Source organism: Amblyomma mixtum, chromosome 2 (assembly GCF_055824585.1).
Source record: "Amblyomma mixtum isolate Tamu chromosome 2, ASM5582458v1, whole genome shotgun sequence".
NCBI lineage: Eukaryota > Metazoa > Arthropoda > Arachnida > Ixodida > Ixodidae > Amblyomma > Amblyomma mixtum.
Genome location: NC_143013.1, coordinates 39,939,956 through 39,952,315, shown reverse-complemented (window position 1 = coordinate 39,952,315; position 12,360 = coordinate 39,939,956). Strand labels below are relative to the sequence as shown.

Below are 12,360 nucleotides of genomic sequence, written 5' to 3'. Positions count from 1 at the left end.
GTCCTCATTTCTTCGTGTTTCGGCGATGAAAGCACTCGATGTCGTCGAGGGCACCGCTGGAGCAAATCAGTGGCCATAGCTAAGCGTGTCGTTCCTATCCTGTTAATTTTTTTCCTTTTGCAGATTGCTTCAAAGGCAAAGTGGTAAAACATGCTCGTTATCTTTGGTCATTAGTCCCGCAAGGCACTAGTGGTGCTGGTTTTAGAACGTTCCTTATTCTGTGATTACATCTTGCTTTCTGAAGGAACGGGGCATGCTAGCAAACATTACTTTCGTCGTTCAAAGTAGTGGATATGAAAACAAATGAGCTTGAATTAGTCGAGGCTGTCTAACGGTACGGCAACTTTAGAAGCGGTAAGGACCTATCGCGATCGAGCTTGACCAGCTCGGCGCAATCTCTGATGGCGCGTCGGTCAACTCTGATGCAGTTGCCATGGTGGGGAAGATGGCGGAAGACGTTGAGGAAGCGGGAGCAGCTCCGAGCTGCTCGTCAAGCCAAGATGACAGTTCGGTGCTTCCGCGACTTGCAGCGTGCGAGAATCTCTCGAACTGGATCCACTGCTTATGTGTTGTCGCTTTCGACCTGGAGTTGGGCCAGGCGATGGAGGTAGCGTCTGTCCGTGGCTTGCGACTCGCGGCTTGCTCCGGATTACCGGAACGGCCGCGCTTGCGCCTGCTTTCGGAAGGCTTTTTTGTCTGCTTGGCATGAGAGTCACGAAAACGCAGAGCCGTTTGCCAGTCTCCATATTCAGTGCGACGGTGCTGGTGGTGATCGTGGTGATGTGTGCTTGATTTCAGATGGTGCTACCGAGTGACGCGCAGCTTTCCGAGAAAGAGGTAAGGAAGTCGGAATCTCAATTAAACTCGATCGAAACAAAGGACACGCTGGTAAATCTGAAGACAGTTTCAGTTACCTGTTGCGTATGTTCTGTATCTCATGAGAGTGGATGTTCAAATTACTTTATGAATGATACGGTAAACAGTGTATTGAATCGTAGTTCGTTTCGGATGTCTTGCGCGTAACAAGTGTCATTACTGTCTGTGCGCCTATTGTTCTTGGGCTGACCGTTACTGACGCCTTGTTCCAATTTTGTAATGCAGATAAGCAGGAGCATAGACCTACGAGGCACCACTGTTGAGTCGCGGAAGCATTTCATGTTATTTTCCTGTAATCGGCATTGCGCTTGTCTGCTTGATTTGGTTTCGAAGTGACCTTGATTACAATGCACGGCTCATGCCCACCTAATTGACCATTACTGCGATGCGAACACCGATTTCGAATTTATACGAAACGATCCCTCGTGAGTTTCTCGGTTCTCCTGTCATAATCAAAATTCTTAATGGCTACGGTGTCCAGCGACTGCGTACATAATGTGAGGTAGTGTAAATAAATCGAGCTGAATTCCCGACAATTCTCACCTTCACATAGTGCTCCAGTCTCGGTCTGTTGCACATGCAAAGCGACATGAAATTGTGAACGAATTATATGTCTCATCCGTATCTTGGTTTGTCTGCTAGTTTTGTTGAGGGGAGGGATGGAAACGACACTAATAATATCGCGCGGAGGCGTGACGCATTCGTCGTTAGCAGTCGTAACGTTTGCGAGCGTCAGCCTCGCTATTGTGAACAGATAATATACTAGGCTGCTACTTTAGTCATTGTGATTATGTAATCAAATCATTTGTACCAATTTCGAAGTTACGATTGCGAGTGGCTGTCGTATTCGGGTTTTATATTTTTAGGAACTCGCGGATCATAATCGAGCGGTATTTTTTTTCTTTTTTAATAAATTCAGCTAGAAATCGGGCTATTCAACGAAGACTTTCTTAATTCTGATTTTTTTTTTTTTTTAAGCAGGAATGAGTGAATGCTAGCTAGTGCACATTGTTGTTTGGGACATAACGTTGTCTATTTTTCAGCCCATTTCTTTCATGAACTGCCTAGAAATGGCAACTTGTCTGCAAAAGTGCTGTCCACGTAAAGTATTTGTTGCTTTGTCATTACAACTATTCCGTCGCATATATTATGATCTTCGTGCATATCACTTACACCTCTTTGCTAGACCTGTCAACCTTTGTGCATTGCAAAAATATTCAACATCTCAGTGGCTATTTGAAATGCCCAGCAGCCTTGGAACAGGACATTGATGGGTAAAGCTCGATACAATGATGCCAGTAAACATCCCATCCGTGCCAGTGTTCTGGCTTGCTTCTGAGACATACTTCTCGAACATGTCTATGTATAAAACTGTGCCATGGATAACGAGCATCAAAGCAGGTTTAAGATCATCACTAACTGAACACCACTAACTGAAAAAGCCACTCTAAAAAAAATGACATCCGCTAGCAAAAGCAGCTGCTCCATCTCTCAGTATGGATGGGTGCAAAACCGCCTTGGAGGCAATATCTAGGTTATGGTAGAGCCGAGAACCTTCACCTCCGAACAGATTAGCACCGCCATTATTATTAGTGAGAAAAATAAAAGAAATGCTTTGTAGAATGGTATTGCTGCCATGCCACACAGGTGTTGTCTGGTAGCCATGCTTTTCTCTTCGAATTTTTTCGGTTTTTCCCAAATATTTTTATCTTTTTTTTTTCCATTTTGATCTTGTTGTATGCTTGAGAGATTGCACGTTGTAGGACTAGGCCCCACTTGGCATTGAGCCTTTGTGTCCTGCTACATGGCATTATTTTTGGCAGCTATTCAGACATGCCAGTGACATAACTTTCTTTTAACGAAAAATGTCGCTTTAAAAAACAATGTGTAGTAGTGGCAAGAATAGGACAGGCACTAATATGTGTGACCAACTGCCCCTCAATTTACCTTGTTAACATGACTTTCTGGCATTGTGGAAAAAATGAAAATTGGTTTTTGAGGAATGGAAATGATGCAGTGTCTGGCTCACATATCGCGGTGGACACCAGAGGCAGGCTGTAAGGGAAGGGAGAAAGGTGGGAGTGAAAGAAGAAAGGAAGAAAGAGATGGCGTATTGCAGGTTTGCGGAATAATTTCAACCACCTGGAAATCTTTAACGTGCACTGATATCGGTGCACTGATATCGCACAGCATACGGGCGCCTTTTGCTTTTCGCCTGCACCGAATCGTGGCCGCCGAGGTCAGGTTCGAACCTGGGTACTCCGGCTCAGTAGACGAGCGCCTTAACCACTGAGCCACTGCGGCGAGTATTGTGGACTCCAAATTAACTTTTCATATTAGGTAACCATATTCAATCTCATAATGAATACATTTTTTTTTTGCTGAAAAAAAAATGATTGGTTTGGGAGGTTCATGTATTTTGCTGGGTAAACACTGTGGTCATTTAAATTTTTTCCTAATTAAATGATTAATGTAGAGGTTGTCTGCATTATGTGTATATGTCCATTATGTGAGTAAAAGTAAGTATGGTTTTGTTCACCATAATCTCGGTACACAGGCATCTTTGCATTTTGAGTTTCACGGCAATGCAGCTGCTGTGGCCAGACATTGAACCAGCAAGTTTATGTTCATTAGTGAGCTGTCATAGCCACGGGGCTACTGTTTCTTTTTTTTCTTCTTCTTTTTTTTTCATTTCTCCTGATCGCACAAATGACATTGTTGGGTTCGTTTGCTTGAGGTAAAAAGAAGTATAAAGACGTGTGGTGCAGACAGTAAGAGAATGCCCCACCCGCTGCCTTGATCATTGCAGAAAAGCAGCATCTGCTACCTGGCCTTCCCGGACTCCAACTCGGGCTGCATGGGAGACACCCAGTTTCACTTCCGTATCCGGCAGTGCGCCCTCCCTCAGAGGCCGCTCTGCCCAGCCCTGGTGGCCTACAATGCGGCCGTGGCCCCGGCATTGCAGGCCGACCCTGTCTATTTCCATGGCTGTGTGTATTTCCGTCAGGTCAAAGACCCTAATGTGCGCAGGGGTTATTTCCAAAAGGCAAGTTGTTTACCTGCAGTATGGCCTTTGCAAGCAAACCTTTACCTCTCTCTCAGTGCCATGTGGCTAGCCCTGATGATCGAATGAGGCTTGAACTGTGACTGACCTTGCTTGGGCTTTCATGCTGTGCAGTCCCTCGTGGTGCTCACACGGCTACCCCTGGTGGGCCTCTTCAGCCGTGTTCTCTCACTCATAGCACAGGAGTATTTCCGCACGGGTCAGCCTAGCCTTGAGGCTGGTGTGTATTTCTCTTTTGGTAGTTCTCTGTGATCCTCTTTTTTGGTGCACTTTCTCATGGTGTTCAACAGCTGTGCAGTGGAAGTAAAAATAATTTACTCTGCCACAAGTCCTGCCTATACGAGTAGCATGCAACCCATAGATTTGGCACCAATATAAACTACTCTAGCTCATTGGTTCTTTCAGTGTTCTTTTCAATATTTAGTCACTTATGCTCACAGGAGAACTATACATGCACCAGTATTGTATGCCAAAACCATTTGATTAATCCTGTTTGTTACAGGAAACTGTGCCTTTTGCATTGTGTCATGGGTGTAGTGGCACTGGAAATCAAACCCCAGATGCTGAGACCACTAGGCCACATGTTTATCTATTCCTTTTGTGCAAGGATAAGCACTTAATAAGCATTGAGCGTAGAGGTGACTTTCATTAAATTGACATTGGTAAATTTCTCTAGTTTTAATCTGACTGCTTTAAGTGGTTCAAGCAGGCACCCCTGCCTTTCTGTAGAGAAGAAGCTGACTGATTCGAACATATTTAGTCAAATATTGGATCATTTCAATTTAAACAAATCTTAATAGCTTAGAACAGTGAGCTTGGTACCACTTTCCCCGCCATTTTCATGCAGACATATTTTGTCACCAATGATGGCGTCATTTTTTTTTTTTTTTGAAATTTTAATGATGTGTTTATATGTGACACAGGAAGTTGTTCAAGATCTCTTTGGTGTTTATTTCTGACCATTGTGTGAAAAAAATTGGTTTTTGAGGAAAGGAAATGGTGCAGTATCTCTCTCATATACCTTGGTGGACATCTGAATCTGGCTGTAAGGGAAGGTCCTCAGGGAGGTGAGAGTGAAAGAAGAAAGAGGGAAAGAGGTGCTGGAGAATAATTGACCACCTGGGGACCTTTAACATGCACTGACACACAGCATTACTCCACTCAGCAGACGAGTGCCTTGCCACTGAGACACTTCCTAAGAAATTTTCTGCACACCTGTAAGAAATTGGCTTTGTTTTTTGTGCTGTAAAACTAATGAATAGGCTTTCTTTGTGCCTGGATAAACTATTTATGTGGAAGGAGCTTTGTTATTGAAATCACAAGCAGCACCTGAAAGGGTGAAGAAAGGAGACATCACAAGCTCTGCACTTAAACTAATTATTTATTCCAAAGCATCCAGAAAATATTGTGACCAGCAAGCAAAATTTTATGTGCGAACAAGGAAACAAATAGTAAAGTAGCCGTTAGTGACAAAAAACATGCAAAAAAGTTTTTCTTTTCTTCATTATTAGTCTTTGTTGTTCATTTCTTTTCTCCTGCATTTGTATCTATTAGCTGTTTATCAGTCAGTAAACGGAGTGATCAGCATATATTGACTTTGCTTTCACAGGAATAAGCAGTTGGCTGTCAGTACCTATGGTGTGTTCTTTCGTATCTTTTTTTTTATTGCACTTTGTGCTCCGGGCAGGTTCTGTTGAAAAGACATATGCCTTTAGAACATTGGTGCCCTTCCTGCCACATGGTAGGCGTCCCCATTTTCGCATCTCATCAGTGCCTCATTTGCTCGTCGGCTCTGGCCATGGTTGTGCAGCTGTGCGGAACCTGGAGAGTTGGCCCGCTCCTGTGCCGGGCCGTGTTCTCAGCCTACCCCTGCACGGGGTGTCTCTGGAGGCTCGAATCCCACACCAGCAAGGCCTGGGCCGGACCCTAGGCATGCCCGCAGTTAGCTACCAGCCGGGCCTGGACCCCGTGCCCTCTGTACACGAGCTGGACCTCTTTCGGTGGGTGCACCACACCCACTTGTTGCATGTGTCACTGGTTTTAAAGGGACACTGAGGAAAGCTCCACCTAATTCTCGTTCCTAGTAAAAACAGATTGGTTGACTCTTTGTGGCCATGTCAACGTTCATTTAGTAGCAAAAAACACATTTACTGCTGAGAAAATTGGATTTCGAAATGGAACATTTTTCCTGCACCCTTCAATCCACGTTTTTCACACGGCTGTCTCTCCTCCTCCAACTCCACTGGTTTGATGCAAGCCACCAGCTCCTACTGGGCTTGCGCAGTTTGTAGTACCGACAGGCGCAGGCAGTAAATCACAACAGCTGTCAAGATGTCAAGCACACACTAGCCATTTCTCAGTGGCAGTACGTGCCTCGCGGAACTGGATTGCGCATGCTTCTGCCGAGTTCGTTTGTTTTCAACCAGTTTTCACCCACTCCCCAGAGGGCGTCACATCTTGTGAAAAAGGCGGATTCAAATTCACGACGTGAATACTCAAAAGGACTCTGTGATCAGTGACTGGGAGTGACTGTCAGTGCGGCCTAGCCTCAGAGATCTGCATACAAACAAAACGGAAAGCTCTTGCATCATTGCAGCTTGCTTTTGGATGCGACCAGTGGGAGTAATACCTGCGTTTGCTTTCTGGGCTCTTCTTGCTTACGAATGCTAGATAGTGTGTTACTGTATGATTCTGTTCTGTCAGAGAGGCACATGAACGGCCAGGTTAGGATGGGGCCTGTGTCGCTGTTACCCTCTTCTAGTGCTCACATATGAAACTTCGATGCAGGCTTGTTTTTTTTTTGTTATTCTAGTTTTTCTTTCTGTATGTTTCCTCTTTTTCTGTGTGCATAGTTCACACATGCAGAAGTTCATTTGGTTGAGAAAAATTTTTAGTTGTGAGTCGGTGCTGTCTGCATGTTCCATATTTCCATATCGGTTATGTCAAACTGCATTTAAGCCCATGCACCAGTGCCAGCTGGCTAGGCTTTCTGTTTTGCATTTGCCTAAGCTGGTGGTCTCTTATGAGCTGCGGTCTGGAACAACAGTAAGACCAAGAACTCGAGAGAAGCAGAGATATAAAGAAAACCAATGCCATTCACTTCAGACTGAGTGTGTTCAAGACGTGCCATTTACTTTCATACATGCAGCAAAAAATAACGCAACTCAACTCTGTGCATCCCAGTTTTTTCTACTGCTTTGAAAGATTTGCAGTCAGTCATCAAAGGAAACTGTAGGATTAACCCTTTGAAGGTTTTTGCCGTATATGTACGGCGGCGGTTTTCTGTCCCGCAAGGTCTTTGCCGTACGGATACGGTTTCGATCTTCCGTTTGAAATTTTGCGCCAAAAGAACAATGCGTGCTCACTGGGGGGTGCTGCCACCTCTTAGGACTTACAAGAAGTGTTTGAATTTTGTGCTGCCTTCTTACGGAGATAAGCAGAACTTATGTCTAGCTTTAGCGCGGCGGCACAGACTGCGGCAACACCCCTTTTGTAGTTTTGGTTTCGCCGCGTGATCGCAACGGAGTCGCGCAAAATTTGAGTTTTCTTTTTGTCAGCACTATCTTGCAGAGGCTGCCGAAGTTGATTGGCGCTGCTCTTAGCTTGCTTATCACCGTTGCTCGCGAGGTATTCTTGCCCTCTGTGGCAACGCGCCTACGCGGTTTCGATTCCGCCGCGGGATCGCAACGGAGTCGCGCGAAATGTGTTTTCTCTTTGTGGGCACTGTTTTGCAGAGGCGGCGAAAGTTGATTTCTATCTTTATTGGTGCTGCTCTTAGCTTGCTTATCACCGTTGCTATTCTATTCTATTGAACATTTTCCAGTTGCGAGTGATGCTGTCACCAAAGTACTGTTCCTAATTTTTTTTTACTATTTATTCTCGATTATATACATTTTGTAGATTCAAGATCCGCAATAAAGTAATTTGACCACCTGGGAAAGTCTTCTTCAAAATAATTCGACCCTCAAAGGGTTAAACGACCCCTCTGTCAGTGCAGGTGCCTGATGCCCCTGCTGTCTCATGTGCAACTCCTGTGGGAACTGGTACTGGTGTCAGAGGTGAGTTTTGCCTGCTTCATTGGGCGTTGTACGCGTAATGAGTGTGAGGCTTTTTGCAGTGGCCCCTGAGATTCCAACTGCCACTTGCAAACCCCCCCATTGAGTCAATGCCCATCGAGTTCAGTGGTCACTGAGAACCACCGTGTGGTACTGGCTGATCTCCATTGAGTTCGATGTCCATTGAACTGCCCATGTGATAGGGCTATTACTCATTTGTTTGGTGTAGCTATTCTTAGGGTGTCACTAGGCTACTGAAAGTGTTGAGGTGACAGACAGAGGCTCGGTGTTCAGTGTTCTGTATTTTAATTCACGTACACTTGCACCTTGTTGGGGAGATTTGCTGTGCGCTCACTGTGGAGCACCATGGTGATGGTTTTGGACAATTTTATTTATGATTACTTCACTGTGCCAGTCCATTTGATAACAGCCTGGGTACTGTCCTTTAGCAGAGCGTCTTACTGGGCACCCTTAAAAATAATGGAGCTTTCTTACTGGATGCATAGAAACTTTAGTTACCTCTTAATTTTTGTGCTAGTTTGTGTTGTTCATTGCAAGATTTATTCTTCACTAATGGTAAACTAAAAGGTGACAGTCAAACATGATTTTGAATTGATTCCAGTCAAGCCACAATGAAGCGGAAATCAGACACCCATTTTCTCTGCACTTTGTATGCGAAAATAAGATTGATTGACTGACTGATTGATCGATTGATTGATCTTCCTAATATTATATTTGGAAGGTTTGTTCGCTTATTTTTTTTTGCAACAGGTCTAAGTTATAACAAGCTTTGTGTATGGGAGCTTAAATATCTTTTTTGGGCAATTTTTCACAGTAGTTGCTGTCTTCTGTTCTTTTTTTTTTATGGGGGCAGTTTTCTAGGCAGACCATTCATAATTCCGTATGCCATAGCTTTCTCTAATTCACATAAAGCCCTGATATTTCAGTTTGTTCAAAGGGATTTCACTGATAGCTACATCTACAGTGATGTGATTGCTGTGCCTATTGTGCCAAACCACGCCAAACGACAAAGCCTGCAACATGCTGCTACATAATGGCAAAATACGAGCACTCTGCACTAAGCCCTGCGCCACAAGTCCATATATCCTCAAGAAAAAGATTCTCAGGCGCCACGTGCAATCTTACGTTTGCGTTAGGTGGCAGAAGTGCAAAGCCTAATTTTTCTGAGAATCCTTTAGTCGGTCGGTATGCAGGCGGTATGCAGGCGGTGTGCAGGTCGGTATGCAGGTCCATGCTGACCAGGCCAGTTGTCAGCCCACGTAATGAAAACAGAGAAGCGAAACAGGCCTGCAGCACACAGGTATATACTCTGGTCATCGTGTCATGTGGATCGAGCGTACGCCGGATTCGCTCATGTCACAAATATTCACAAATGGATCCAGCATTGACTTTCTCATTCTTGCTCAGCCGAAGCTGGGGAGAGGCATAATACCACAAAGTTCCAGTGGGCATTAGATTTGGGGTTTGCTTCTTTGTCCTGTCAAAAAGAGGCGGGCCTATGTGGTGTGCACACGACCAACTTGGGAAAGCCAACTTAAAGGAATTTTCAGAAGGGTGTGTTTGAGATTCAATAAATGGAACCACGATACTGGGCTAGCCTTTAGTGTTGACGGCCATCACTTTTGCAATATAATCTCGCACCGTGAGACAAAAATTAAAATGTTGATTAATTCTTTTTATCTAATTTCTTTTTAATTGCACTCTATCACAGGCAGAATGCACATCTTGCTATACAATCTACCTGTGCAGACCACCTACTCTGACGCACCTTTCATAGCTTTTTTTCCTTTTTTTTTTTAAACGTGTCTTGGCTAAAGAAACACCTGTTGTTTTAGATATATGGTTTGGGGGAAGATGGGGGGATGCGGGGAAGCAGCAGCCGTCATAGCTCATTTGGCAGAGCACGTTATGCATGATGTAAGGTCATGGGTTGGGATCTTTCTAACGGCATGCGGTTGTTGATTGCCTTTTATGCTACTTTGTGTTAAACTATCTTTCACTTTAAAAAAGTAATTACAACTAGTAATATTGCAGTGATCAGTGATAAAAAAATATATACGTTTATGCTTTCTTTGGTTTCATATATCTATGCTCTGCACCAAACACTCACTTTTCTGCGCTCACTTTTCTGCAATCTGAATATTAGAAAATGTAATCACGTCCATTTTTCAAATAAAAAGTTCTAACTTCCTACACAGTACATTGTTGAAAACATAACCATAAAAAGCGTCTCAGAGTGCAAGTACCTTGGTGTTTATTTTATGCAGACTCTTAAATGGAGCACACACATACAGCAGTCAATATCTAAGGCAAGTAAAATGTTGTACTTTATTCGTAGAAATTTCAAATCAGCATCAAAAGATGTTAAAGAAACACTTTATTTCTTGCACGTCAGATCTATCCTCGATTATGCCTCCATTATTTGGGACCCATATCAGGCATACTTGATTGAAGCAATAGAAAAACTCCAAAATCAGGCTGCACGCTTCGTATCCAATAATTATAACCCCTTCCAAAGTATCACTGAGATTAAATCACTGCTGGGCTGGGAACCGTTAAACATCAGAAAAAAAAATTTGAGACTTAAATTCTTCCACCGCATCTTCTATAATCAAACAGGAATTGATAGCCGTAACTACCTTTTAGAACCAACTTACGTCTCGACTCGGCACGACCACTCCAAGAAGGTGCACGAATACAATACGAACACAAACAGTTTTTCTAAATCATTCTTTCCACAAACTGTGAAAGACTGGAACTGGCTGCCGGAAGAGTGTGTTTCAGTCTTTGATAATCGCGATTTTTACTGTCGACTATATTCCTGACAATCTAATCCTTTCCTACTATTGTTCAAGATTTCTGTTACCTTTAATAATGTTCACTTATTGTTTTGTTTTACTTTGATGTTAACTTTACTTAATGTTCTTGTTGCTTTTTGTGTGAAAATGAACACGTTGTTTTGAAACTGTCTCCCCTGCGATAATGCCTTCGAGGCGACGCAGGTATTCTGTAAATAAATAAATAAATAAAACGCACTTTTCGGCTGCTTCAAATGCTGCTCCAAAATAACTTCTGTCAGTGACATCACTGCATCTGGGTAATGAAGGCTAGCATGTGTTGAGCTTTGTGAGAATTGATTTGTATGGCACCCAGGCTTGTGATGGATATTTTGCATCACATTTTTGGTGCCACAGCGAAGTGCTGCATCTTCAGCCTTTGCTGAAACGTGCTGTTCTCTTGCAGCCCATAGTTGTGATGGCACCCTCGCCTGCCGTGTGCTCAGAGACTGTCCTCGCCTTGGTTGGTCTGGTGTGGCCCCTGCGGTACTGCGCCGACTACCGGCCTTTCTTCACAATTCATGATAGCGAGTTCAAGGAGTACACCACGGGATCCCCCTGCCTGTAAGTGACGTGCTGGTGTTGCTGGCAAGCACTCTTTTCCTGCTACCTGTTGCTGCTTGCCACGCACGAACCTTTTTGACTGACAACTATGCAGCCGATGGAAGCAAGCGCAATGCATGAAGGCTTTGCAGACAAAGCACGTGGAATTGTAAAAAGTGCCTTTGCTTTGAACATAATCAGGGTTGTTTATGGCTTTTGATGTGCTGACAAAATCCTCTGCTGTTTTATATGGTTCGTTATATATTCTTAGCGTGTTTAGTGGAATCGTCTGTTTACTTCAGTGCATCAGTGTTTCGCTGCACTAAAGCTTGATGGTGTCATGGAAAAAAAAAAAATTAATCTTGCAGTCTTGCCATTGTATCATTGCCATTGTGCTCAGTGCTTTGTGACCGCTGATTCTGAAGTACAGTGAAGTAAAAGCCTTCTTATATGTGGCACAAAGGTAGAGCATTTGTATTTATTTGCCATCCTTTAGCACGCTTGTGTGCAATATCTTTTCACTGTCATCACTTGCATCTGAGGGCCTGTTGTCACTCATGCTCGTGCTCCTCAAAGGGACTCAAAAGCCAGCCCTTGGCCTACTCATGATATACCAAAATGGCAATCTGTCAGTTCCAGTAAGATTGTAAGCGTCAGGGTTAAAAATGTAATTGTGGGCCGCAAAGACTCTAGTGGCGCTAGTGCTAATAGTTGTTATTGTAAAAGAAAAAAAGATATTCTTGGGCTTATTGCAGTGCTTTGCTAGTAGACTTGGCAGGCAGCAGCTTGGCCTAGCCCTCATTCTTATGTATCATACTCATAGGCATATATCAAAGAGCACTACACCCTCACTGCATGAAACCTGGGTAAAATACCATATTTACTCACGTAATTTGCACTCTTTACTTTCCTAACATTAAGGCTTCTAAAAGGGGTGCACAGATTATGTGGAAATTTTGCAAAC

At 43.7% G+C, this 12,360-nt stretch overlaps 1 protein-coding gene across 3 annotated transcripts in view; it reads left to right on the top strand.

Moving 5' to 3' along the window:
* The first annotated feature begins 9 nt into the window (after positions 1-9).
* The window catches only part of LOC149359061 (protein DENND6B), a 28,195-nt gene continuing 15,844 nt past the window's right edge, over positions 10-12,360 (top strand). Inside the window, exons 1-8 of one of the 3 annotated variants that reach the window (XM_089571265.1) lie at positions 10-143; positions 429-607; positions 799-837; positions 3,686-3,922; positions 4,055-4,160; positions 5,751-5,940; positions 7,938-7,998; positions 11,260-11,417. In XM_089571265.1, coding sequence (XP_089427391.1) covers positions 434-607; positions 799-837; positions 3,686-3,922; positions 4,055-4,160; positions 5,751-5,940; positions 7,938-7,998; positions 11,260-11,417 — 965 coding nt within the window. In that variant the 5' untranslated portion in view covers positions 10-143; positions 429-433. Of the gene's footprint in view, positions 144-167; positions 355-428; positions 608-798; positions 838-3,685; positions 3,923-4,054; positions 4,161-5,750; positions 5,941-7,937; positions 7,999-11,259; positions 11,418-12,360 lie in introns of those variants that run through there. The other 2 variants (XM_089571264.1, XM_089571266.1) reach the window with 2 other exon arrangements.